The 27255-nt window shown below is 43.3% G+C and overlaps 1 protein-coding gene across 1 annotated transcript in view; it reads right to left on the reverse strand.

Moving 5' to 3' along the window:
• Positions 1 to 27255, reverse strand: part of SND1 (staphylococcal nuclease and tudor domain containing 1) — a 413715-nt gene that overhangs the window by 88664 nt on the left and 297796 nt on the right. Inside the window, exon 16 of the mRNA XM_081283716.1 lies at positions 6904 to 7013. Coding sequence (XP_081139842.1) covers positions 6904 to 7013 — 110 coding nt within the window. The remainder of the gene's footprint in view (positions 1 to 6903; positions 7014 to 27255) is intronic.

Genomic DNA, 27255 nt, shown 5'->3' on the forward strand with positions numbered 1-27255 from the left:
TAATAGGCCCATTCTGACAAGGTGCAAATTATGAAGTGAATGGTGAGACATGAGGCTAGAGAAATAATCAAGGGTATGTATAAACCAAGGGCAGGGAGCTTATCCCAGGGGCAAAGGGAGGCATGTCTCTTTTTAAACAAATGCACAGACATACTAAGATTTGTCTTCTAAGAGAGATTAGAAATAGGAATACGGAGATAAATTATCAAGTGGAAATACAGTAATCACTATGTAAGAAGAAAAGCCAAACATCAGAGAAAGCAGAAATCAGGAAATCAAAAGATGTAAGAATTGTGACAAAAGCAGAATAAATACTTATGGGAGGCAGGGCCCTACCAAGTCCCTTGAATCCCCTGCAGTCAATAAGTGTCCAGAATCAGAAATGAAGGTTTCACGGAACCATGTCAGTAAATGCTGGACCTTCAGAAAAGTCCTTTACTAGCTCACTCTATATAGAGCTGAAAAATGATAAAATATGGCCAAAAGATTGTTTACATTCTTTTTTTTTTTTTTTTTTGGTATCAGGGGTTGAACTCGGGGGCACTTGACCACTGAGCCACATCCTCAGCCCTATTTTGTATTTTATTTAGAGACAAGGTCTCACTGAGTTACTTAGTGCCTTATCATTGCTGAGGCTGGCTTTGAACTCCTGATCCTCCTATCTCAGCCTCCTGAGCTGCTAAGATTACAGGAGTACGTCACTATGTCTGGCTTAAGAATGGTTACCTTCTAATAATAGAACTGGCAAAATTTGGGACAGAAAAAGCATTTGATTGGCAATGCAGAAATTTGAGTTTTAATATTTGTTCTACAGCTAACAACGGAGAGAAGCAAGAGCAATGGAGTTTCTTCAAATGTAAGGCTGGGATTAATCTCTTTTTCATAGGTTTATGTGAGATGAAAATACTGGATATAAAACTATTTATTTAGGTCCTAGGATTGAACTCAGAGGCACCTTACCACTGAGCTACATCATAGGCCCTTTTATGTATTTATTTTTTTGAGACAAGGACTTGCTAAGTTGATAAGGGTAGCCTTGAATTTGCAATCCTGGGATTGTAGGTATGCACCTTTGTACCTACCTAAAAAAACACTTTTAAAATACAAAATGCTACAAAACAATTAAGTATCACCAGGATAAGACAAGTGGTTTTTTAAAGTGGAGCCCCCTTAGAAGAAAATAGCCATGAACTCACAGCAAACCACTTGAAGACCACTGATAGGAGGTGAACTGTCAAAGGTGGTTGGGGAGGTAGAGAAAAGCTTTAGCCCAAATAGGCCCATGGGAGAAGGAGCTGTTTAGAAAGCTGACTGTAATGTATTCCTATTTTCCTAGGTAGTGGCTGAGATAAGCTAGAATAAGGTGTCTTTGTGCAATAAATGAAACGTGGCTGGGCAGCTGCTTGCTTTCCTAGCAGGTAATTATTAGTGGCTCATGAGGGCTTCTGGGGACATGGCAACCTGGGAGCATGGAAGAGCAGTTTTCACTGGCATCACCAGGCCGAGTGTTCTTTTTTTTTTTTTTTTTTTCTTTTTGAGAGAGAGAGAAAGAGAGAGAGATAATTTTATTTTATTTTTTTTTAGTTTTTGGCGGACACAACATCTTCATTTGTATGTGGTGCTGAGGATCGAACCCGGGATGCACGCATGCCAGGCGAGCATGCTACTGCTTGAACCACATCCCCAGCCCAAGTGTTCTTTACCCTCAAGAATTTCCCTGGGATTGAACTATCCTCATCACTTTGGTCCAGTTTGCTACCCTTTCTCCCCACAAGTGTTTCCTCCACAGGGACAGGTGGAACTGGAACCGGAGGACTGAGAGCATGTTCCACAGTGTTTGAGGGCACTAAGGGGGGAAAGCTGGGGGTGTAGAGGACACAGATCTAGATTCTGTAAGGATGCAGCACAACATGAAGCCAAAATGAAGGAAGTAGACCCACTTCTCCTTTATGTTTTCTTTCCCAGATGTAACACCCTTCCTAAATAAACACTAGTAATCAGGGTGGGGCCACACTCCCAGATACATAGATTCATCTTCTTCTAGCAGCAACACTTGCTTGTAATACTTTTATTTATCTCTTTTTTTTCAAAAATGCAGGGGTGGGAAGAGAGGAAAACCAGGGCTGGGCCCAGGCTACTGCAGCCTAAAGAATGAGCTCCCCAGGGGGATATCTTCCTTTTTTGATGCCAGCAAGGAAGAAAGGGAAATAGGTCAGGGTGGAAGCCTGAGTTTTTGGTCCAGCATGAGAAGGTCATTTCCCAGGCAATAGCAAGGGGCAATATCTCAGGTCTCAGAAAGAACAAAGGGGTCATCAAGAAAGGCCTTGGAAATGATCACCCCCACCCCCAGAACCTCCTTCTCGCTGGGAACTGTACCTTCTCAGCTAGGAACTGAAGAGAAAGAGTTAAATTGTGACATTTATCTCATTTAACCCTGTGGCCCTTCTCTAAAAGCTCAGGTTTCTCCAACATAGCAGCAGCCAGAGTGCTGTGCATACAGTGATGGGTGGAAAGTGTGTGCTGGTCGGCAGGCCTTCTGGAAGGTAGAGTCGGGGAATCCCAAATGACTTCTACATTCATGGCAAGGGTCTCAAAAGGGAGAGGATGTCTGGACTGCTAGATTAATCTTTAGACAGAAACACTAAGGCAAGAAAGAATCACATACCCAGGACCACATGATAACTAGACTGTGAAAACCTAGGGTCTGCACTGTTAAGCTGGTTACCTATCCATTGGCTAATGCCATCTCTCATCACTACCTCTGGGAAGATGCTAGCAACGGGCACAATTACCCATCTGGGAACTTACACCAGATCTTCTTGTCTTTGGCAGTTGGCAGAAAACTGCCTTAAAAAGGCAGCTGTATGGTGTGTGTGTGTGTGTGTGTGTGTGTGTGTGTGTGTGACCAAGCACATGCTATCTAATGGGATACAGCACTCACAGCTCACAGTCACAGCTATAGCAATAGATTCAGTCATCTCATGTTGTATGGTTCAGCAGCAGCCCAAGCACAATGGCAGGGGATGAGAGAGCCAACCCCCACTTTCAGGGCAACCACAAGCCATTTAAATGCAGTTCAGCATACTCTACACCACAGGCTATCAGCAAACTTTTTGCTAAATATTTTAGGCTTTTCAGACCATATTTTTTCTGTCTTAACTACTGAGCTCTGAGTTGCACTGAGCTATAATGTGAAAGCAGCCATGGACAATATACAAAGAATTAACATGGCTGTTTCAACAAAACTTTATTTTAAGAGCTGGTAGGGAACCAGATTTGCCCACCCATACCATATACCACCTAAATCTGGCTAGCAAGAAATGCTGAACTCCTTGGACCTCCTCCTCCCTGGGATGAAGACCTCGGGCCCACATGCTGCCTCCCTGCACTTACATAGCCCTTTCTTCTAAGGGCGGGTAGGAGGTACCTGTGCATCAGATTCTTGTTGGGGATGGGGGTGGGGGGAGAGCAAAGAAAACCATTCCCCAAATGGGTTACAGAATAAAAGTAGTGAAGGTGCTACTCAGGTAAAATGAAATGAATAAAGATTAAGTCTGAAGTCCTCTAAGTTCCATGGCTGCTCTGGGTTTCAAGGTCACAAAGAGAATTAGATTATCATTCCTCCTGCCCTGAGGCTGGCAAGCACCACCAGAACTCCCAGACCACTGAACTGGAACAGGTTTCCCGGATGTCCAACTCAGGGAGGAGAACCAAAGCCAACAGGAGCCAGTAGCTGAAGAGAAGCAGCACCACGTAGCACAGGGAGAAAAAGAAGTGTAAGGAAAGGTGTCAGGAAAATGTAACTGAATGGTGGCTGGAAATGTCAGTAGCTTTGTGCCAGGTCAGTCTGATGCAGTGTCAGAAGAGTAGGGTGATCAGGCCTCAAGATAATGGGGGCCATCTGAAAACAGAGAAAAACCTTGTCTGACACTCTCAGCCTCCACATGAGGATATAGGATAGAAAGGTAATTCTTTCTCATTCAAAACAGGGGAGGAGACAGGCAGAAATTCCTGCGTTGCCCATAGAAAGCCTGGACAACACACTTAAGTGAAGGCACACTGTAAGCGAGCTTCCCATTCCCTTCCTGGGAACCCAGGGCATAGGGACAGTGACCATTACACAGTCCCTCCCCATCTACATCCTTCTCCAGTCAGCTTATGCTTTCATGTGACAATCAGGCCTCTGTGGGTTTCTCTTTTCCTGTAACGTGATAACAGTAACTGGGGAAAGCATGCAGTGGAAAGAAGACCTGGCCAAAAATAAGACAATATCAACAAATGTTTAGCAAATTCAAGGGAAGAGATGGGGCACCAATCAGAACAACCAATCAAGCTGGTTATGCTTGATTACCAAGGGAACAGGCACAAGGCACAAAAAGCCAGTTCAACTGTGGTGACCCAGAAGTGGCTTGACTCCAGAGTTCTTGGAGGGAAAATCGGCACAATGGAGGCTGTCCTGCAGGTAAGGCAACCTGGGGTGAAGGCAGCAGGCCCACATGCTGCCTCCCTGCACTTACATAGCCATTTCTTCTAAGGGTGAGAAGTGGGTACCTGTGCATCAGATCCTTTATTGGGGGTGGGGGTTGGGGAAGAGCAAAGAAAACCGTTCCCAAGACGAGTTACAGAATAAAGGTGATGGTGCTACTCAGGTAAAATGAAATGAATAAAGCTCTTACAAAACAAATCCCCTCTTCACTCTGACACTGTTGAAAAACCGTTTTCTCATTCATCCTATGAAGGCAAATGCCCACAACTGGTTTCTTTACTCAACATCTTGTCTCATTCATAGCTTATGTCATACTCATGTCTCCTCTGGATAATGGTCCTTCAAAGCAGCTTGCCCAAATCATCACATAAGCCACAAAGAAACGTAGCAATGTTCTTTACCAAGAGACCTCTCTATGTGGCTATCAAAGACTGGGCTACTACAATCAAGAAAGATAAATATAAACTTTGGATTCGAATAAGAATTTGCAAGCTCATATGCCAGGGGCATCAAAGAAGGTGGGGAAAAACTTCGACTTTTTCATTGGTAAATATGAAGACTACACAGACAGAGGTAAGGTCACAGTAGCTGTCCAACAGTAGAAGAACACTGGGCCACTCATTCCTTTTAGGTGGTCAGTATTCTTTTTGACCCCTGTCCTTTTGGATATCACCAGAGGGCCAGAAATAAGATCAAGAAGAAAAGTGGCTGGGAGAACAAGAGTTAAGAAATTTTGGGAGCTGTGAAAAAAACAGAGGAGTATGACTCGTAAGAAATTTTATTTCTATAGCAGATTGTGCACACTTCCAACAAATGCCTTAGGTAATCTAACCAAGGGGTTCCATCCCTCTAGCCGAAGCACAAGAAGTAAGCAAGCACCTGGTGCTGCTTCCTCTGTGGTATCTTCTAGTCATGAACTCAAGTGGAGCCTTCTTCTTTTTCCAACAGCTACTCTTTGGAGTTCAATATCCAGGCCAACAAAATAAGAGAGAGAATTTCTACACTACTGGCCCCTTCCACCTAATCCCTGGGCCATTTCAAAAACTGCACCATGTTCTGATAGACAACTAGAGTGGAGTCTTGAAACACTTCTGTAGCAGGGAGCTATCTTTAATTGGTAAAAATTCAAGCTACATTGTAGAGTTGGGAAACGATGGGGGTGGGGACAGGTAGGCCTGTTAATATTAAGGATTTCTGCTTCACATGTAGAAATACATCTTAATAAAAACAAATCAGAGAGCAATGTGAGTCTCATGATACATTAAGTACTCCAACCACTGTGTAGATAGCAACAAAGTGGATGCAATAACACCAAGTAGTTGCAGTTCATGTTTGGGAAATGGAACTCAGATCTCTTGAATTGAGAATTAGGAATTTGTTTCTTTCACAAAATACAAAGGCAAGTGCTAGAGAACTCCCAAAGAGGTGGCAACCAACAGAAAGAATACTGCTTGGTTAAAAATCCAAGTGGTGGTTCTCTGAAGGGCAAGGGAACCTGACACCAGCACTCAGGCTAGGCTCCCACATCTCTCACACCTATGTGTTTGGTAGCAATTCAAGTCTAAAGGACACTCTGAAACTTCTACACAGGTTTTTTTTTTTTTTTTTTTTTTAAATCACTGAACATCCTAAAGATACCAAACGCATCTGTTCCCAGGATCTGAGATCCATAAGAGAGAAATCCTTTAAGACCACACTGCATGCAGTTCTGTGCCATGTTATGATATTGCATGAAAGCTGAAGCCACCTGACAGACCTGACTGTAAAAAAAATAGGGACAAAGGCAGATCCCAAATCTCAAGTGCTGGCCCATACCTACTGCTCTTTTCTGGTGGCCATGACATAGCAGGATGAACAGCTGGCCTAGTCCTGAAAAGAAGATGGATCTGTTGACAAAGAGTGGAGCAAAATGAGCAGGTAGAAGGGCCCCACAGCAACTGAGAGGCTGGCTCTGTCCTGCAAGAGCCAGCCCAACAGGCAGAAACAGAAATACAATTAAATTAAGTCAGAAAACCCGCTACAGAAAATGCAATTACTCAAAGATACAAATAAATGTTCAAAGAAAATTGGCCCCTGACAGGGTTAGTCAAGCTTCTAAATCCAGCTGGAGGCAGGCAGCTCAGGCTAATTCGCCAAGGAGGAGGACTGCAAAGCTGGAGGCTCTCTGCATCAGGATCCTGGCTGGCTGGCCTGGTGTTCACACATCCCAGGCCACCAGTGGAGTTGAGCCATTTGGGAGTGGCTGGCCAATGATGCAAGGCTCAAGGAAATAAGATGGAGGCAGACACAAGAATAGCTCATAGACGTGCAAGGCTGGGCAGTGGAAAAAGTGACCACTCTGAGTTGGCAAAAAAAAAAAGTCAGACGAGGGGAACCCAGTTATCTCCCACACAGGAAACAACTGGAAGAAGTCCTACCTCTCGCTGCAGCACCAGCTCCTTGGTGAAAAGTGTGGCTTCCTCGCTGAATGGCTCTCCTTCCTGCACCAACCCCGGGAGGTTTCGGGCTCCTCTGGGGCATTCGATGCCTGTTATCAGGAGAAAAATAGAATCTGTGATGAAAAGGGTCCCAACTAGGCCTGCTGTCCACCAAGGATAGTCCCCTGATGCCTCCAACATGGCAGGTGTTAGGTGTGCATTCTATCTGATCTGTCACTAAGGTAGATGCAGGGAGAAGTGAGAGGAGGGGTGTAGTTCTTGCAGGTGGGAAAATCTGGCAGCAGCATGAAGGGGAGGGGCTCTTAGCCACAGCATGTGGGAATTACCCAGAGCACCTGGGGAAAGGAGCAGTCCAAGGAAGTGGGAAGGAACACAACCACACCCCAAGACTTGTGCCCCTCATTCCTTATGAGTGTTCAGCATCATCAAAAAAACTCTCACCAAAGTGACACTGCCAACCCAGACACTGTACCTCCCCAGAGCCATAGCAGCTGACTCCAGAATTTTCTCCTTTATTGTCTCTCACATCAAATTCTAAAGTGTTAATTCAGTGTCATTTTCTTCTTCAAATAAGCTTCCCCACCTCTGTCCTTTGATTGTATTTTGGACCCTAATACCATCAGGCTTTCAGTCTGAATATGAGACAGAAAAGAACAGAATACTGATGAAGTCTCAGGTGTCTACAGCCAGAGAGACCTGGGTTCATATCCCACCTCTGCTACTTTTTGGCTTCATGAAGGCCAAACTTCTGAACAAAATCTCAGTTCCCCTATTTGTAGAGAAACATAATAACACGTCTACTTTACAATACAAGGTATGCACTAGGGAGAGATTATGCATGTAAAATAGATTATATGTGTAAAAATGTCAGAACAATGCCCGACACATGGAAAGGTACAATATAGCTATTATAACATTATTATCATTGCTCTCAGCAATCCCATGTTCAAAATCTCAAAGCCTTCTTTGACTCTCTAACTATCCTCTAAGATTCCCGAGGCTAAGAAACCTATTCTTTATACTTGTTTGTATCCAGAAATAGTATTTTTTCCCTTTTTCTTCTTTTTTTTTTTAACAAGATAAGCGCTCATTAACACAGACTGTCTTTTCTTTCTTTGATTCAATCACTCACTTTGAAAATACATTTATCACTAATAGTGACTGTCCGTGACAGATCATAAAATGTTACATTTTGATATGTGAGTAAGACTTATAAATATTTCAAAGTAATTCATACTATAGCTGTAATTATAAAGCAAAAAGCTGCACTGGGCTAGAGACACAGAAAAAGAAAATGATGAAAATCAGAGAGAGGGTACACTGAGTGTCTGTGTCTCCAAATGGCTTGTGGTCCCTCTTGCTGCAATAACACAGAATGAGGAGTACTTATTCACAAACAGCCCAAGTGAAGGGACATTACACTTGACCTTGGGAGACCAGAAGCAGGGCACTTAGGCTACTACAAATAGGCACTCTGAGGAGAAGAGGTCCTGCCACTGCTGGGACAGAAAGTACATCTGCTTATAGATAAAGCTAGGTAGCTGCTCATATTTGCGTCCAGGGTATAGATTCAAGATCACAAAGAAAGTCACTAGTCTACATCTTGGTTTCTCAGCAGATGAAGAATAGAACTTTCCCTCTGAACCTGTAAGCTTTGTAAATAGAACCGATCATCTGCAACACTACCATAGGTTGGGAGGGCAGTGGCAAGAGAGAGCCAGCCGCAGGGGAACAGGAAGAGCTGGCAGCAGTGACCACTCTCCCACCTTTGCAAAGATGGGAAAGCTGAAGGTTCTACTCGAGTGTCACAGTTTGAGAAATTCACCAAGGCTGTCTCATTCCTTATATCATTTCAGGATATACCAGGCTGCAGGAAGGTGGAACTTATTTTTGTACAAGTAGGCAAGAAACTCAGGAGCCAAAGAGCCTGAGATTAACCCTGAAGGGAGAGACAAGGCTAGAGTAAATAAAAAGGAATGAAAGATAGCCTATGTTTTTCACAACACCAATGGCCAACACCACTTTTCATTTTATATCTGCAAACTAAGCAAGAGCAGAATTGCCAGAGAGAAAAAATAAATGATTCCGTTGAACTATTTTGCCACATACCCATACATAAAGTCTTGCTGCAGAAACAAGAATAATGCAAAAGCAAGTGTTCACTCTTTTTCTGACCCTTGCAACAGAGCTGGGGTGCTCTGTGGGTGGGGCTGCTATGCACTGGGGCCAGACAAGGTAGGGGGCAGTAGGAACGGAGGGAAAAAACTTTCACTAGGAGGGTACCAAAGACTTCAGAGCTTCGCTGAATGAGTATCTACTCAACTCCGCTGTCACCTTCTTGGTATCCTGAAATAGCAAGAACCTGGTCAAGCTGTAGAGATCCAGCAGCATTCTCTGAATCCTGAGAACCACCAAGTGATTAAACTGAGAAAACATGATGGCTCAATAGGCCAGGGAAACCAAACCACAGCACTCTGCGTGGATGGAGAGGAAAGAGGGCCTTTGTTAACATTGTTTCTCCACGTCCAGCAGCTGGGCTCCATTTGTCAGTGAAGCAGGCTGTTTCTCTGCCCTCTTTAAAATGGAAATAAATAAACATCTATTTGCATCAATTTCTGTCAGACATATGTGCAAGAAAAGGGAAAGGAATTTCTTGTTGACCTGTCTTCTCTGAAATAATCCCTTGCCAAGGGTCAAGGGGGCCCCAGGTGGGATACCACACAGGGAGCTGCTGGAGTGAGGACAGGGGACCTATTATCAGACCAAGGTTCAAAGTCTAAGCCAGGAGAACATGAAGGATTTTATGATATCTGAATGTGTGTTAGAAATTTGTTGAGCCAAGTTACATCTGTAGATAAAGGTTTTTCAGACTTTTAATTTTAATTATGCCCCAAATACACATTAACATATGAACACATACACCACATATATAAAGTATCCACAAAGCAATGGTTAATCTTTTTTTTTGGCGGGCGGGGGGGGGTACTGGGGATTGAACTCGGGCACTCAACCACTGAGCCACACCCCCAGCCCTTTTGTGTATTTTATTTAGAGAGAGGGTCTCACTGAGTTGCTTAGCACTTTGCTAAGCTGCTGAGGCTTGCTCACAGCTCGAAATCCTCCTGCCTCAGCCTCCAGAGCAGTTGGGATTACAGGTGTGTGCCACCATGCCTGGTGCAACAATGGTTAAACTTGACTAAATATATTACATGATAGTCTCTCTTCTGCTTCATAACATTGAAGAAAAAAATATGGCTATGACATTAACTGATTTAAGACCCTTAGTGGTGCACAATACACAGTTAAAGAAACCCTGGCAGAAAATGAGATATGAAGACCAGAATTTGCCAGCCTCCAGATTTGCTTTCGTCCTGAGGGATCAAAAGGGCAAAGAACACATTGTCCACTGACAGAGAGGAGACCATGCAAGTGCAAGCCTCCTATTGCTAGCAAGGCAGTTGCTGCGGCTAGAAGTTCAGTGCCCACTGCTACCTAGAGCATGCTGTACCTTCACTTAGGCGAGGCACACACTGCCAGGCTGCTGTACTCGCTGGGCCACTTTCTCACTGAAAGAATGGACTTTAACCAAAAAAGATAAAACAGAAGGAAATAAAAGGTAGGTTCTCAAACAGCAAACCCAAGGCTGTTGCAGGTGGGCAGGGCGGCAATGGAGAGCTCCTCAGGGGCCAACTCTGGAGAGCTATAGGGGCCGACTGTAAACACAAAGTGAGATCTCACCAGAGTTCCAGAAGCCCTCCTTAGCCAGGTGAGGAAGTGCCTGTAATTTTGGATCCTGCATATTACCACTAATAGCCATCTTTTCTGATAATGCAGCCAGTGTGGCACTGCCTGCTAATAAGGGCATGCGGACTCAGCTGCGCTTCCAATGCCACAGGTGCAGAGTTAAGTTCCTGGCTTTGCCTCCATTCGAGAAACAAAAATATTTTGTTTTAATGAAAAAGAGAAAAATTATGCTTACCATCCTAAGCATTCTTGAGCATTTTCCTTTCCTATCATGGGCTGTGCCACCATGAAGAGAGAACCCACGGGCCTACTTAGCTGAGTTCTACCAAGGCAGAGACAGAGGAAGCAGGCGACACATGCTCTCCCTCCAGTTTCATATGGCTCCCAGGCCTCATTAAAACCCTACAGACACATCTGCACATAGGTAAAAGCTCATTACTTTCCACACTTTTTCTAAGCTTTCCAGAATATGAATGGTTGACCAAGTAAATAAAAACAAAACATAATAAAAACAAAAACAAAAAAGCATTTTGCCTGATGTCTGTTGGACTTAGGGAGAGAAACTTCATCACTGTCAGCGTACTGTGGTTCTGGTTTCTGCTCTGCCACTGACAAACCATTCAACTTCTCCAGGCTCACAGTCTCTGTCTATAAAATAAAGGATCTGCAAAGGCTCACCCGGCCATAAAATCCTATAATTTTGATCATGCCCTTTTGAAATTCCTCACCCAACGCCTGACTCATGGAGTATAGGGTGCCTCCTTTCAAACTTAAAATGTTGGGCTAAGGAGTAATCATTCTATTAAAAAAAAAATTATACACTTAGAGACATTGACTAACTAGGTCAATTAACACAAAACACTTTGGCTTGCCAGTTTTGGAACAAGAAGAACAAATTTTTGTTAATGACAAGATAATGGCTATATAAGAGATTCTATTGATGGCTATGTGAAGGTTATGTATTGCACTGAATATTTTACACTGTATGTTGAATTTTATGATAATTAAGCCTCAGGACTCAAAGCATGTCCACTTTTTCCTCTAACAGGCAGTGGGAGCCAAGGGGAAGTATGGCAAATCTGCCCTGGCCAGAAGTGACAGTATGGCACTTAGTCCAGCAAACAAAAGGCCAGACATTAGCAGAAGGAAACAAAACTAGTGGAAACAAAAGCCAGTTTGAAGGATTAGTCGATGGTGCTTTCTGCATGTCCACTGTGTTCTCCCTGCTGTGGTACAGGGGTGGCAGAACCTGCCTTCTGTCCACCTAGGATATATCTAAGAACTCCATAGCTCACCAGACATTGCCTCCTTCCATTTCATCAATCCACTTCTGCACTAGGCACATGCTGGAAGGTGGGAGGGCACCCTGTATGCTCATGAAGCTCAATTACCTGCTAGAAAAGACTACTGCCTTCTCCCACTCTATAAGGTATGTTAGTAGTGACCGATGTTACCATTTGTCCTATAGGCTGCAGAGTGTTAACATGTGATAGATAATTGGATTATGCTAGGCAGATGCATGCCTGTCTGGGAGACTGTAGGCAGAATGCAGTGGAGAGTCAATCATTGGGCCCATCATGCCACATCCCTTACTCGGAGATAGCCTTGGGCAACTACTTTTCCCAGCATATGACTGTGGCCTCTGTTCTTTTCTCTCTCCACAGCTGGGAATAGGAAGTAGGAGCAGATGGTGGGAAGTAGCAGGGAGGGGAGGCAGAGGTACCACTACATCAGATTCCAAGAAAGCCAATCTGCAGTGAGACAGGCAATAAGGAAAAACTCTGGGGCTGGGGGGGGGGGGGTAGCTAAGAGACAGAGAGTTTACCAAGCAAGCATGAGGTCTTAGGTTCCATCCCCAGCACCAGAAAAGAAAAAAGCTCTGGCCAAACAGAAATGGTAGCTACCAAGTGAACCAACATGATGCTCTTTCTGGAATTGGAAAGGGGCAGTATATAAAACAGAAGCCCATTCAAGAGCCAGAGGAAGGAGGCAGTGATCAGAGGGGACTACTCTGCATTAACAATGGAGATTCCCTGGACCCTTTCAGACCCAAAGTCAAATTCCAGGTTCCAGGGTCTGTGAGACCTCACCCTACCTAGAATCCTTTTTTTTTTTTTTTTAAAGTATATTTATTTTTTAGTTGTAGTTGAACACAAGACATCTATTTATTTATTTATTTATTTATTTATTTATTTATTTATTTATTTATTTATACATGGTACTGAGGATTGAACCTAGGGCCTTGCATGTGCTAGGTGAGTGCTCTACTGCTAAGCCACAACCCCAGCCTGAATCCTGTTATTTTAATGGATGTTCTGGTAAACCTGCTCTCTCCCCTCATTGCCAACATGAGCTGGTCTGTGAGAATCTTGTATTTTAAAATGAAATAAAACTCAAACTAAAACAGAAATTGCTTCTGAGGGTGAGTACTGTGTCATATTCAGATTCTGTGTTCTTTCCTACATCCAACACACTGTCTAGCACACAGAGACACTGCAGATGTACTGAATGAAAAATACTTTGAACTGGCAGGATCATAGACCCTGAATGAGGCCTAGAGCAATCCAGGAGAGGGACCTACAAAATCCTTAACTACACACATCCCACTTTCCCATGGTTACATAATACACTTCAAGGATAAGAAACACAGCATAGTTATACCTATATACCCCACTGGTCTTTAAACTGGCACATCTGGAAAATGCAGTTTAAATCCAGAGATAAAGCAATTAATGCTGAGCATCAACATCTGGAAGAACCATGGCTGGGGCACAGGAGAGATGCTTAGCTTCCAATATAACAGAAGAGGAAAATAATTCCCATGTATGACCTATGATCAGCAGTAGGAGGCTACATGGCCACATGGAAATGCAGAAAACTGGAGCACACTTAAAGAGAGCAGGGGAAAATGACTCAGGGGCGGGAGGCCTGCCTTTAAAGGGAAGATAAAAGGTGCTAAATCTGTACAGCTCGGCTGAGCGGTGACTAAGAGGGTGACACGATAACAATCTGCAAATATTTGAAAGGTGTAAACACAAGAAAGGAGGGAAAATGCTTAGCCTGAAGCTGGGGGTGTAATTATTAGGGGAAAGAAAATCTGGACAAAATATCAGAAAAACAGCGTGGGGATGACTACTGGGCTATAAATAAGTTCCCTGATGGCAATGAAAATATTGTCATTCTATCCAAAGGTGAAAGGAAGTCAATCACAACATCCATCCCTCTTTCTTATAGTGAAACTGGCCAAGACCAGTGGGTTATGACTTTATTTTCTATATTTATTCAAAGACCTCTTTTATAGTATTTAAATCTAAATACCTCTGCTTTAAAATACTGCTCCCTAAAATTTCAACACAGTTTTTACTGATCAAACCACACAAGAGACAAAATAGTGGTTCTGGTGGGGCTTTAGAACAAAAACAAGCTCTATCTACTAGCAACATACCTGGGTAGCAGATAAAGTGGGGCTCAGTGTAGACATGCGGGACAGACAGCTGGGTCAGAGACATGAGACCAGACTATCTCATCTACTGGGTCATCTTCATCCCTAGTCTCTAGGACCCTAGGCAGGAATGCTGAGAAGTTTTCCAGATGGGAAACTTCAGACACCTCTCCCTCTCCAGTCCCCTGGAGTAATTGTCAAGGACAAGGCAAGGCACAGAAAAAAAAAAAAAAACACCAAAATAAGCTTCCTGTCACACTGACTGCACTCCAATACCTTTGCCTGAGATCCTGCTGCTGCAGCTACTCAATTCATAATCCACAGGCTCTCAGCAGAGTTTTTACCCCCAGATTCAATTAGTTCCATGTCTGTACCTTCCCTGCTACCTTTCCTCCTACCAACAAACAAAAGTTAAAAAAAAAAAAAGAAAGAAAAAGAAAAAAAAAGCCCACTACACAGAGAATCTGACACTTAAACTGTGTATATAGGTTAAGAAAAGCAGTACTTTTTAAGACTGTTCAGGATGATTTCAAACAATTCTTTGGTGATAACAATATAGAGATAGCTCTTCCCTTGTTAAGTGTCGAGAACAAAAACTCAACCATCGACGTAAAAGGCGGAGGCCAGGAGGCAATCTGCTTCATTTTAAGTAATATGGCTATCACTTAAATATATATACACAACCAAATCAGTTCAAGTTGTCAGTTCTCAGAACTGTAACACATCTCACGCATTAAAAGCTTGCTCTTACTTCTTGTTCATAGGTGTCAAAGCAATTTGGAGGTCCTAAGTTCCAAGTGCTGTCCAGGAAGCAGTTAGCAACCTCACTTAGCACATACATTTTCATGTTCCTAAAATGGTCCAGACAGAAAGGGTAATGGTAGACTGGTTGGCTCCTACAAGTTAGCTCTACATGGTATAAGGTCTCAATTTATATTAAAAGGTTCAGAAATAAAATAAGGATTTCATATTGCTTCAAATTCTTTATTCTCTCCCTTGTTATCTAAATCTCTATGTTTCCTCAGGGGGAGGTAGCATCTTGAGGGCCAATTTTGGAACATGCCACTGCTAAAGCTTCTTCAACTATCAGAATAAAGGGATAAAAGAAGAATGAAGGGTTCCTAATTAAAGGGATCAAACATCTCAGGTAATTGTAGTCAAGGGAGTCAGAACTGGGCAGGAGCTAAGAATGAAGCTGTATTTAGTTCATGGTTCTTTCGGATAGACTTTTATTAGGTTGTTCTGATTTTGTGATGTTTGCTGCATTTGTTGGAAGACCAGGGACTGAAGTTAATTGGGTATAGGAACAATAATACCAAGTCTTTACAATGCAGTGAGAACTCCCTTTGAAGAAAGGGAGATGGAAGGGAGGCACCTACAGAAAGGAAGTGCAGTGCTTGGCTGTTAAACATACTCTAAGTTTCTGACACAAGTCACAATAGACACTGCTAGGCTGTTAATAGATCCCGGTTCTGCAGTCATTTGTGGTAAGGCATATACCAGTTCAGGCACACAGTAGATGCTCAATAACTGCTCGGTCATTCTACATGAATGACAGAGAGGAGATAATGTAGCAGAAAAAGATACAACACACCTTTTAAAACAATCTCTATATGAGTTCTGCATGTATAAGAGTTAACACTTGGAGAGTTAATGAGGAATTCTACTAACACTGATTTCCAGGACTCCTCTAAGGTGCCAGAACACTGATCACAATAAGTGGAAGAGGCAAGGGAGAGGTGAATCAAGGGCCTCACACTGGATTTCCTGCTCTCAGTCTAGCCAGGCAGTATGCAGAACTGGCTTCACCAAACTTGATTTATGTTAGCTTCAGACACCAAAGAATCACTCCCAAAAGGGAGAAAAGCTTTTACAGATAGCACTGGTACAGCAAGTAACAATCAAGACAGCTTTGGAATACCTTTTATGATTCTCCCCATTGCAGAGCAAGATTTGAAAGCAGTGATTTTTAAAGAGAGAAAAAACGCTCACACTGATTAACAAGGTTTTCCCCTTCCTGTGGCATTCTGAGTGTGGCCACAATCAACCAGCCAGGCTGTCTCTGAGACTGTTGGGGGAAGGGGACTGGAGGTGGCAAGCTGTTGGCTTCCCAAAATACATGCTTCTTTTGGGGGTTTTGCTGCAAGTAGAAGCTGTGACCATGTCACCATCAACAAGTGGCAGAAGGGAACAACTGGGCATGGTAACACTGGTGTCCTACAAATGTGTCTTCCCTTGAGTTTCTTTTCATTAACCATATCAAACTATAGCCTACTATCTTCATTAAGAGACAGAAAACAAAGACTTTTGAGGTCAAAAGCTAGGGCCACAATGGCCTTTCAAATGACAAGAAAATACCTACAGGGCTCAGGCTTTTATGTAACACAGAGGCTCTGTGGAGACAGCACCTAACAAGCACCAATAGGAGCAAGGAGGGGGAGTTGGTTTCTATGAGAACCTCAACTTTGCTTTTTCTGACTTATTTTAAACAGGGAACTTTATCTTTGAATCAAATAAAACTTAGATTTATTTATTTTTTCTCTTTTTCATTTCTGGCACCAAAAGATTCCTCATCTTGGTCTTTTTTGTTCAATATTAATGGATAAAGAGAAAATTTGAATTTACTGTCCAGGCTCCTACAGAGATTAGCTTCAGGGTGGGAAGAAAGTCACAGGAAATACCCATGTGGATCTTGCAAGTACAAGCTTCCAGAAGGTATTCTGGCACACACCTGGCAGCGAAATGTAAAAGCTACTTACTTGCATAAATTTCGAGTGACTTTTTCCAAACCAAGCTGTGTTGTGTTATTTGAACAAAATGGTTCTGAGTTGAGTTGAGTATACTTCCAAACTATTGCCTTTCTTGAGCTTTCACTCAAAGAAAATTGCTCTGGGCTCCTCTTCCTAGGGCAACTAAATTCCAAATGTCTAGAAATTGGTACCCTCAGCTTGTGAAACAGGGAGGAAAAGCTAGGAGTGTCAGGAATACTAAGAGCCGTGAATCAAGAGAATGAATAAAAAGCCTGAGAGCTGAAAAGCTGAGTTAGAACCTTTACCATTTTTGATTTTAACTAACTTTACTTTAAAGCAGAGGGAGGTGGGTAAAGGAAGAAGGAAAAGAAGGAAGAGGAGGGGTGGGGAGCAGAAGAGCACAGGCGGATCTTGGACACATGGATACACCTTGTTCTGATAAGCAGCGTGGATTCTGGATTATAGGCAAAGAATGGTATTCCTTTTCTTCTTCTTTGATTTTCACCTCTAAAGTAGCAGACAGTGTTCTGCCCAGATTTTTGTTCAACACACGAACCAAAAATAATTATTACATTTTTGAATGGTTGAAAAAAATCAAAAGAATATTTCATGACCCAAGATTCAAATTCCAGTGTCACAGATGGAAGTTTTATTGGGAGACCGCCATACTCAAAGTCGAGTAGTTGTGACAGAGACCATAAGGCCTACAAAGTCTAAATTATTAACCGTCTGGCCCTTTATAGAAAGTTTGCCAACTCCTGCTCTCATGTGTGCTGGTCTAAAAACAATTCAGGCAGGGCACAGAGTTCAATTCCCAGAATGAGAAAGTCAGTACAGCCAAGAGCATAAGAATTGATAAAAAAAAATGCGGCATTTATACACCATGGAGTATTACGCAGCACTAAAAAATGACAAAATCATGGAATTTGCAGGGAAATGGATGGCACTAGAGCAGATTATGCTTAGTGAAGCTAGCCAATCCCTAAAAAACAAATACCAAATGTCTTCTTTGATATAATGAGAGCAACTAAGAACAGAGCAGGGAGGAAGAGCAGGAAGAAAAGATTAACATTAAACAGAGACATGAGGTGGGAGGGAAAGGGAGAGAAAAGGGAAATTGCATGGAAATGGAGGGAGACCCTCATTGTTATACAAAATTACATATAAGAAGTTGTGAGGGGAATGGGAAAATAAACAAGGAGAGAAATGAATTACAGTAGATGGGGTACAGAAGATGGGACGGGAGGGGAGGGGAGGGGGCATAGTAGAGGATAGGAAAGGTAGCAGAATACAACAGTTACTAATAGGGCATTATGTAAAAATGTGATGTGTAACCGATGTGATTCTGCAATCTGTATTTGGGGTAAAAATTGGAGTTCATAACCCACTTGAATCTAATGTATGAAATATGATATGTCAAGAGCTCTGTAATGTTTTGACCAACCAATAAAAAAAAGAAAAAAAAAGAATTGCTTAAATTGCATTACTAATAAAAATACTAAAACAACCCTCATGGTCAAACAACCTAGAAGGTAAAGGAAAGGAACATGTCTTAAGGGAAATTGAGGCAGTGGACACGGAGTACAGATATGTGCCCTCCACCCTTCTCTCTCCTGGGCCCTGTTCTATGATGGCCCTTTCCCTGTTCTTGTGACTCAGATTTCCGCAGTCAAAACATTCACATCCAGCTAGAACTTGAAAATGCCAGACTTGCCACTCTTTGCTCCTCATGGTAACTGCTTCCCTGACTCCCTGACAATATCTGTCCACTGCCACATCTCTAGTGCTGAAGTTTTTGCTCCCAAGACTATACTCAGGCTGTCTTTCCATTCCTGAAACTACGAGGACCTATAAGATGGACATGGTACCGACCCTGCAGTGGGGCTCTTTCCTCCCTTAGCTTCTCTCTGCTGTGGTCCCCTCTCTCTGCGCCTCATGATTTGTCTCCTGCTATTGCCTCAGTCATGTCCTGTGCCCTTTCTTTTCACCCTGGCCACAACCCCACAGCAGGCCAATTCATTCTCACCTCCTTCAACATGGCGATCGTTAGAACTTACAGATGTGCAGTCCTTAACTAGTCTAAGCTTCAGATCCCATTTCAAAATGTCTAACAGAGATCTCCCACTGGGTGTCCCACCAAAACCTCAAATTCAATGTAGCTAGACTAAACTTATCTTCTTCCTCCTCCAGTGTTTCCTCTTCTGGCTCTAGCACTACCATCATTCCAAGTTGAAAACCTCACTCTTCTTTGATTCTTCTCTACTCTACCCATATGATCCAATGACTGCTACATCCCCAAACGTTCACTAATTTTGCCTCTACAGTTTTTGCTCTCATTCTTCATAATTCTCTTGTTTGGATTGTCCCATGTGGCTAAGAATCTTCTGATCTCCCTGAATGCTGGCCCTCTACATCCCCCTATTCTAATTCTTCATATGCATAGCTAGCCAGAATAATATTCCTACAGCATATGTTCTTCTCAAAGCCATGAATGCCTTCCTATACTTACCAAATAAAATCGGAACTCAACAATCTGACATTCCAGGCCCTCTAAGATCTGATGTAATTCCTTGGGACCACATAAAACATCCATTACACATCTGACAGCCCTTCAAATATTTGAAGACACAACATCTATTTCTTCTCATTATGTCTTATTTTCTCCGGGCTAACTATTCCCAAGGCCCTCACGAGACAAGAGTGTTGATTTCCCACTATTCTACTCTTTCCTCTGTAAACTATACAATATGAAGGGAGTCTTCAAACTGGAAATACCTTTCTAGCATTAAAAAGGTCTGAAGGGAGTGTGGGGTGTGCAGTGGGAAGAATCCCTTCTTCTGCATTGCTGAGAGCTGGTTTAGAAGCTTAGGCAGAGAGATGTGCTGCTTTCAGGGGAGAATCCATGAGCGCACTGCAGACTGCTTATCAGTCCTCTCTCCCTGTGACCAGCAGTTGGACTTTTACCCCCAGCAGGATGCTGCAGTGACAGAGCTGGCTCCATTAGTGCAGGAGGAACCCCTAGGCTGAGGGAAAAGGAAACCCTCAGAAACAGGGGAGGTGGAGCCTGATCCTCTAGGAGCCTTCCTGCCTCCTCGGCCCCCATTTCAGCCCATTTCCATTCTTTGTCTCTCAGCAGCAGCCCCAGGCACTGTGGAGATCCTGGTGGTGTTGTGACAAGCAGTCTATTCATTTCCTTCTCTCTTTTACTGACTCTCAGGGATAAAAAGGAACAGCAAATCCAAACCACTGCCTAGAATCCACTTCACGGAATTCAGGGAAAAACTGTTCTAGCAAAGTGATTATTTCCCATTTGGGAGACCAGAGGGAAAGAAAGGCTCTCTGCATCCTTTACTGTCCACTGATGCGAGACTGCAGCAATGACTATTTCAGTCACTACTGTGGTCGGCATGTGGAAAAGGCATGGTGTGCACACTTATTAAGAGAAGGAAGGACAGTAAGGGGAAGATCAGGTACCTGACTGACTGGCTTCTGGGGTTTCTGCAGCCACACAGGAGATTAACCTGTGCAGTGAGGCTGTGCCTGTCATCTGGGGAGAGGAAGCTCTAGCGTGTACCTCACTGCACAACTGAAGGGTGATCTAGGGTGGGAGCCTGCTCCAAGTTAGGATTCTAATAAGGGCAGGACAGGGGAAGAAGCGGCCATGGAGTTTTTAGGGGGATGGGGGAGAAAACCTTCCTGAACATAGCTCTCAACAGAACATTCATCCTGACAATGATGCCTTGTAGTTAGGACAGTCAAAGGGTGCGAGTGTGCATGGTGCATGTGTATGTGCTCACTCACCCAAAGAAGGAGGGCAAGGAGGAAAGGAAAGGGGGAAAAAGGAAGAGGAATGAGGAGAGGAAGGGGGGAATGAAGAAACAGCCATGGCCTCTCTCAGGGCTGGAATCACATGCAGGAGCCTCAGGTAAAAGATAACAGCTGTTACAAAAACCTCAGCAACTTGGGAAGAAGGAGACTGGCACTCAATCTCTGCGAGGTCTGGAGTGGAGTGGAGTGGAGCAGGCACTCCTGGAGCCACCCCTTCTTTGACAAGGGTCTGGGGCAGCACACTCTTGCCATCTCCTCCACAGCCCCAGGGTGTGTGCCCGTCCCCTCTCCCGTGCTGCACACCAGGCAGAAGCTGGCCTCTCTGCGCATTCTAACTCCTAGTTCTCTCTCTACTATGACCCTGACTCTCTGTCAGGCCATTCTCATCATCTTCTCACAAGAGAAAAGAAACCACATTAGCTAATGCCTTTTAGACAGTGGTTACTAGCTCCTTAGAGATGCAAACGGAGGGAAAACAATCAATCTAGCCCTCAGTCAATCTCTTGTTTGCCCTCTGTCTCTCTCTCAGATGCACGCATGCAAGCATGAGCAATGCTTCCCCTGAAGTGTGACTCCTCTGTGCCTCCTTACTACACCCAGTGTTGGGGTACACATAAAAGTCGTGTGACAAGGCCACTAAATTATAAAGAAAAACACAGGGCTGCTTGTCCTTGCAGGGAACTTTGGGGAATTGAGGAGGCTACATGGTTTGGGTTTGCTTTGTGATACAATGATGTATTTTTGTTTGCCTAGGTTTTTCCATTAAAGTAATTGTATGTCCTCTAAAAATATAAAACAAAGCAAAATGAATGCCAATCCTGGATAGGGTTTGTTTTTTCTGGGCTCTGCCCTCCACAGTCTATCAAATGTGTGGACATTCCCAGGCCCAATGGGTCCCTCCAGGTGAGAAGACAATTAGATCTCTGGACATAAGAAATGCTCAGGCTATCCAACTGTGGACCCATGGGGGGAGAGGAGGAAGGCCTCCTCCATCCCAGCCATCCATCCTAGGAGACACCAGCTCCTGAATGGCAAAGAGGACAGCTGTCAGCAAGAGAGCGGGAGCGGTGAGGCAAACTTCAAAGCAAAAAAGCCAAGAGAAAAATAAAAACAAGAGAAATGTTTCATATGGAGGCTGTCTCCCCTAATGTCACAAAACTGGAAGGTCCTCCGTTCTGTTATTCACCCAGCCTTAGTAGACAGCTGTTCATGCTTGAGGAGGGAGAGGTGAATGCTTTACAGGGGATTTCTCCCAGTCAGTCTGGAACTCCTAGGTCACACTAATAATGTCAGTAATGTGGGCTGCCACAAAATGTGAGCTCACTTCTGTGTCCTTCTGCGGGGCATAGAGAGCCATGATACTGCCCCTCCAGAGGAAGCATGCCAGCCCCTCAGAAGGGAACCCAGATCCACCTGGTATCTGTAGGGCAGTCAGGACAAAGGAAAGAATATGAGAGAATCTTGAGGTACTGAGTCTGATCCAAACCACTTAGGTTACCTTGTGTGGACAGAGAGAACTGGCATTTATCATTTGTTGGGGCTCTAACATTCTTATTTCCCTTTTTCCCATGTTCTGGCTGAGACGCTGTAACGTATTAATCTTTGTAGATGAGTGATGCAGTTTAAAATACTGCAGGGTTTGGCTGCTATTCCCTCCCCTGGGGTCTCAAAATAACTCCACACAAATCATTTTTGCTAAACACTCACTCAGGCAGCTATTCCCTGCCAGAACACACATCTTATGTAAGGGAAGAAGCCACCTAGCTTGCCAGAGACAAGGGCGCTCCCTGAGAGGCGGAACTGCTTGTTGCCCTGATACTCTGCAGAGCTGGGTTTTCAACCCATCTCTGTCCCCTGCTAAAAGGCAGGAACACTGCCTGGAGACTGAGCACACAAGGAGGTTCAGGCAGGCAGGTCAGGGAAGGCCACCTAATTCAAGGCTGCCTTAAAACAATGCAACTCAGGGCTGGGGATGTGGCTCAAGTGGTAGCGCGCTTGCCTGGCATGCGTGCGGCCCGGGTTCGATCCTCAGCACCACATACCAACAAAGATGTTGTGTCCACCGAGAACTAAAAAATAAATATTAAAAAAAAAAACCAATGCAACTCAAACATTTAGGGACTTCTTACTATATAAAGGGTCTATTCTGCTACATTTTGGAAAGCAATGAGAGGGAGTAACACGGCCTCTCATAAGAAGCCTTGCAGTTCACTGTGAAAGGTAGTAGCTAAGGAAGGGACCTATACCAAGCTGTAGGAGGGGAACCAAAAGAATAAAGTCAGGAAAACGGACAGTGAATGGCTGACAGTGGGTGGCTGGGGAGCACAGGCAGTTTCAAAACCCCCTCTTCTCAAGGGTAGGAGTGGAGAGTTCTGACTTACGGGCTTCTGTGACACCATACCTTGTGCCCAGCTTGGCTTTATTAACTCTTTCTCCCAGGCCTCTCCAACATCTACTATGCTTAGGCCTCTACCTTTGGATTTCCTTGTCCTAAAGGTTGTGAAGACTTGGAGCTTCACAGTGACCTGTTCTTGGCTGTTTCTTGCTTCAAACTTTGTCACTAGGCAATTACCATTGCTCCTTGGGCTTCCTATTCCAGGATGCACTGATAGCTCTCAAAGATTTAATCTTCACTGCTGTTATTTCTGTTGAATTCACCTAGACCTGCAAGTGTCCACAGGTATCTAACATCCAAGGTACCAAAATTGACCTCATCAAACCTTTCATTATTTACAAACCAGAAAACTGACCTCTATTTCTCACCCTCTATTATCAAGGAACCACCAAAGTTCCACAGATATAAACCCTACTGAGCAGTTCTCAGGTCTGTTCTTCCCTGTTGTTCCCAAACTGCAACCTAAGACAGGCAGCCAAATCTCGTAGAAGGTAAATGGCAACCACCTCCCAGTTACATTTCTTCACCTCAGGGTCTTCTCTCTAGTAACCTAGTCATCAAAATTATCTTTTAAAAACACATAATGTAATGAAAACAGAGGACCTTCTGCTGTTTCTAACAATATGAACAAACCTCAGTCAAAAATTGGTAAACTGGGGCTGGGGATATGGCTCAAGTGGTAGCGCGCTCGCCTGGCATGCGTGCGGCCCGGGTTCGATCCTCAGCACCACATACAAACAAAGATGTTGTGTCCGCCAAAAACTAAAAAATAAATATTAAAAAAATTCTCTCTCGTTAAAAAAAAAATTGGTAAACTGACATTATGATTGCATTTTTTGAAGTTCAAAAACAGGCAAATCTAATCTATGGTGACAAAGGTCTGAACATCCATCTCTGAAGGGAGGGAGCCTGGTGGGTTACCAGAGATATATTCCATGTGGGTAGTAGTTACTTGGGGGTGTGTACACATATAAAAATTCACCAAGCCGTATATTTCAGCTGTGCATGCTTTATTGTATGTCATACCTGAAATTAAAACAAAAATGCCTCACTCATCTTTCAACACATTCTATATTTTTCCTCAGGAGTTCCTCCTACCTCAGAAGCCAAGTTGGAGTAAGTTGGAGGGGAGGGGCTAGTGTCTGTAAACCCAATGATACTATATGAAAATCTTTGTGTATACATAGATTTTTCAGAAGAGAAGACTGATCCCTTCTTCAGGTTAACATTCCCTGAGAACGCCCATGACTCAAAGTCACCACCAATTGATTCGTGAGGCACAATCTAAATGACCTAGCACAGACACAAGGCCTTTCTAAGATGAGGTTACCTAACTTTGCAAACTCATCTTTAACCACTGTCCCTCTTGCAGCAGACATGACAGGAATAGTAAACCAAATGCACCTTTGAATAATGATGCCCTCTCACAGTCCCCTTTCCATTGCTGGATATGCCTTTTTCTTTCCTCATCTATTGGCATTTTCTAAGGAGAAAGACTATAGATTTGTAGGATTAGTGATTATCCCAATCAGCAAAGAAACTGAGCACAGGATGAAGTAACATCTAAACAACTTGGGTCTGAACCCCAGCACAATAATTGGTCTGCAAAGGTAGCCTGGGGCTGGAAAGCAGCTCAGTAAAGACTATTGAAAGAATGAATGAATCTGTTCTTGCAGTCCTGTGAAAATGATGTGACAGTCCACCACGCTTGTGTGAAGGCATTGGAGACCTGTGTGTTTAATATGTCATATTTGAAATTAAAACAAAAATGTGTTTAATATACATCACACAAAAGAATCAACAGAAAAGAGTCCAAGAGGCAAGAATTAGGGTTCAAAGTTAAGATAATACTGAAAAGGGAGAACAGCAAGTGCTCAACACGTAAGGGGTGGGGGACAAGGTTTAGTACAAGTTCACAGATAAAGGACCTATCAAGTACATAATGGTACGATTTGACTACAACTCCTCGACACCCAGAATCTACAGGAAGAGTTGAGAAAGAAAATCACATCATCTAGGTCTCCTTCCTAAGCTTCCTAGTCTAAAAAGGAAAGGGAAGGACAATAAAGACATCTGTACATGTCATCTACTCATTCAGAGAACCAAAACCAAAGTAGAAAGAGCCTTAGAGAGTTTTCAGCCCAAGCTCCTTATTTTTACAGGAGAGGGAACTGGAAATCAGAACAGTTCAATGACCTACACAAGGTGATATGACAACATGGCAATAAAGTATAGATTATAAGGCCTATCTTTTGACAGGCAGGTGTTCTCGCCTCTGTATCTTGGCAGTTCAGGTTGAATGCATTTCATCTTACTCAGGTTGTCCTGCGTCCTGATTTATCCTACAGAATTCCATTTATGGATGTCTCTTCGTGAGTGAACAGATAAATAGTTGGTGTTATCATAGGCTCACATTTAATTAAAAGAGTTTTAAAGTACAAGTAGAGACTAGATGGAGTATTCAAGAAGAAAGTAGCATAATAAATTTTGTTACTGCAATTTGAGTGGTCCTTCTGTTTATTGGGCACTGGATGAAGCACTTTTTAAAAACATGCACCACACTATTAAATAACTTGTGCTACATCATAGGGTTTATAAAGGCAACCCCAAAAGTTAAGCCTATTTTGGTAATTCTAGAACCCATGTTTGCAATAAATAATATTGAAGTTCTTCCCTCAAAAAGAGCTATCATAGAATTTCCAAAGATGGAGTTATTAAGAAATACTTAATTATCTTCTCCCAACTCTCTCTTTTTATATATGATGGCATTGAGCCAGGATCAGAAGCTGAGCATCCTGCCTATAAATCACTCACTTCTTTCTGCACAGCAGGTTTCTTCACTAGGGCTAGCAGGGACACAAAGCATGTTAGGGGATCTGCCTGGCCATTGAGTCAGTCACAATGCCTGAGTTGAGAAATGCTCATTCTACCATGATCCTTTGATCCTTTTTCTCGGGACTCGTGGAGTAGGATCACGAATCAAATCACTGATCCACCTATCCACCAACTATCTATTACATTTTAATGACGTTCCAAGTATCAAAAGAACAGTTAAAGGCAGAATATGTGCAGAGAAGGCAACTTTAAGTCCACCTTAATGAAGCTGTGTGACCTTGGCTAAGCAACAACTTTGCTGAGCCTTAGTGTTTTCACTTGCTAAATGGTAATATAAACAGTTCTTCCCATCTCACACCGTCACATGGGAAAAGCCCCTGAGAAGTGTTATTACACAAATTAACTCTTCAGAGGATTAATTTTCCAGTTAGAATGAACGAGTAAAAGCTGCCAGTGGGACATGCGTAGGGACAACCATGGAGTGGTTCTGATGCTCCCTGCTGGTGCCAGTGACAGAAGATGCTCTGGCACATGGAAAGGGAGAAAAACACAGAAGGCTGGCAGGTTCCTTCTGAGAACCACTGCAGGGGTTCTGTCAAACATGCATGCTTCTCAACAGGGGAAACAACTGACATTTGGGACAAAGGACCTCCTTATGGACACTTCCCATGAACCATAGGATGTGTGGCATCTTGGCTCCCTTCCCAAACGCCACAGCACATCCTTCTGCCACCAGAAACACTGGGAGCATCAATGAACTACCCTTGCAGTTTTCTACTTGGTTCGCTTTGGGACAGCATGACATCAACTCTTCTAATATGCTCTTATTCTAAGCCAGAAAAGGATGTGGCCCCAGCAAACACAAACTCAGCTTATGAATGTTTTCTCCCAACAAATTGTGTCATAATTTCATGGACATAAAAAAAATGATTCCTTCTCTGTGTGTATTACTACTATTTAAACACAGCTTTTCATGTTATCAGTCAGATTTAATTTTAATTAAAATTGTGATCTATCTGAGACCCATTATCACAGTTTTCTTTTTCCTTCTGTCATTGTCTATTGTCAAACTTTCTGAGCAGAGATTGAGAGGGAAGTTGAAAAAGCAAAAAAAAAAAAAAAAAAGGATTATTCTATAATTCGTCTCCTCCTTACCACCAGGGAAATGGCTTTCCCCAACATTACACACACACACACATCAGACAACATGGACTGCAGTCTCAGTGTTGCTGACAACTTTCAAATCCAAGAGTAGAGTGGGTTAAAGGGAGACAGAAATACTTGACTGACAGGAGGTCACAATTCCCTGGCAGAAGAATAAAGAACTTGTCTCAATG

The sequence above is a fragment of the Spermophilus citellus genome, assembly GCF_964194105.1.
Source record: "Spermophilus citellus genome assembly, chromosome: 3".
Lineage (NCBI taxonomy): Eukaryota > Metazoa > Chordata > Mammalia > Rodentia > Sciuridae > Spermophilus > Spermophilus citellus.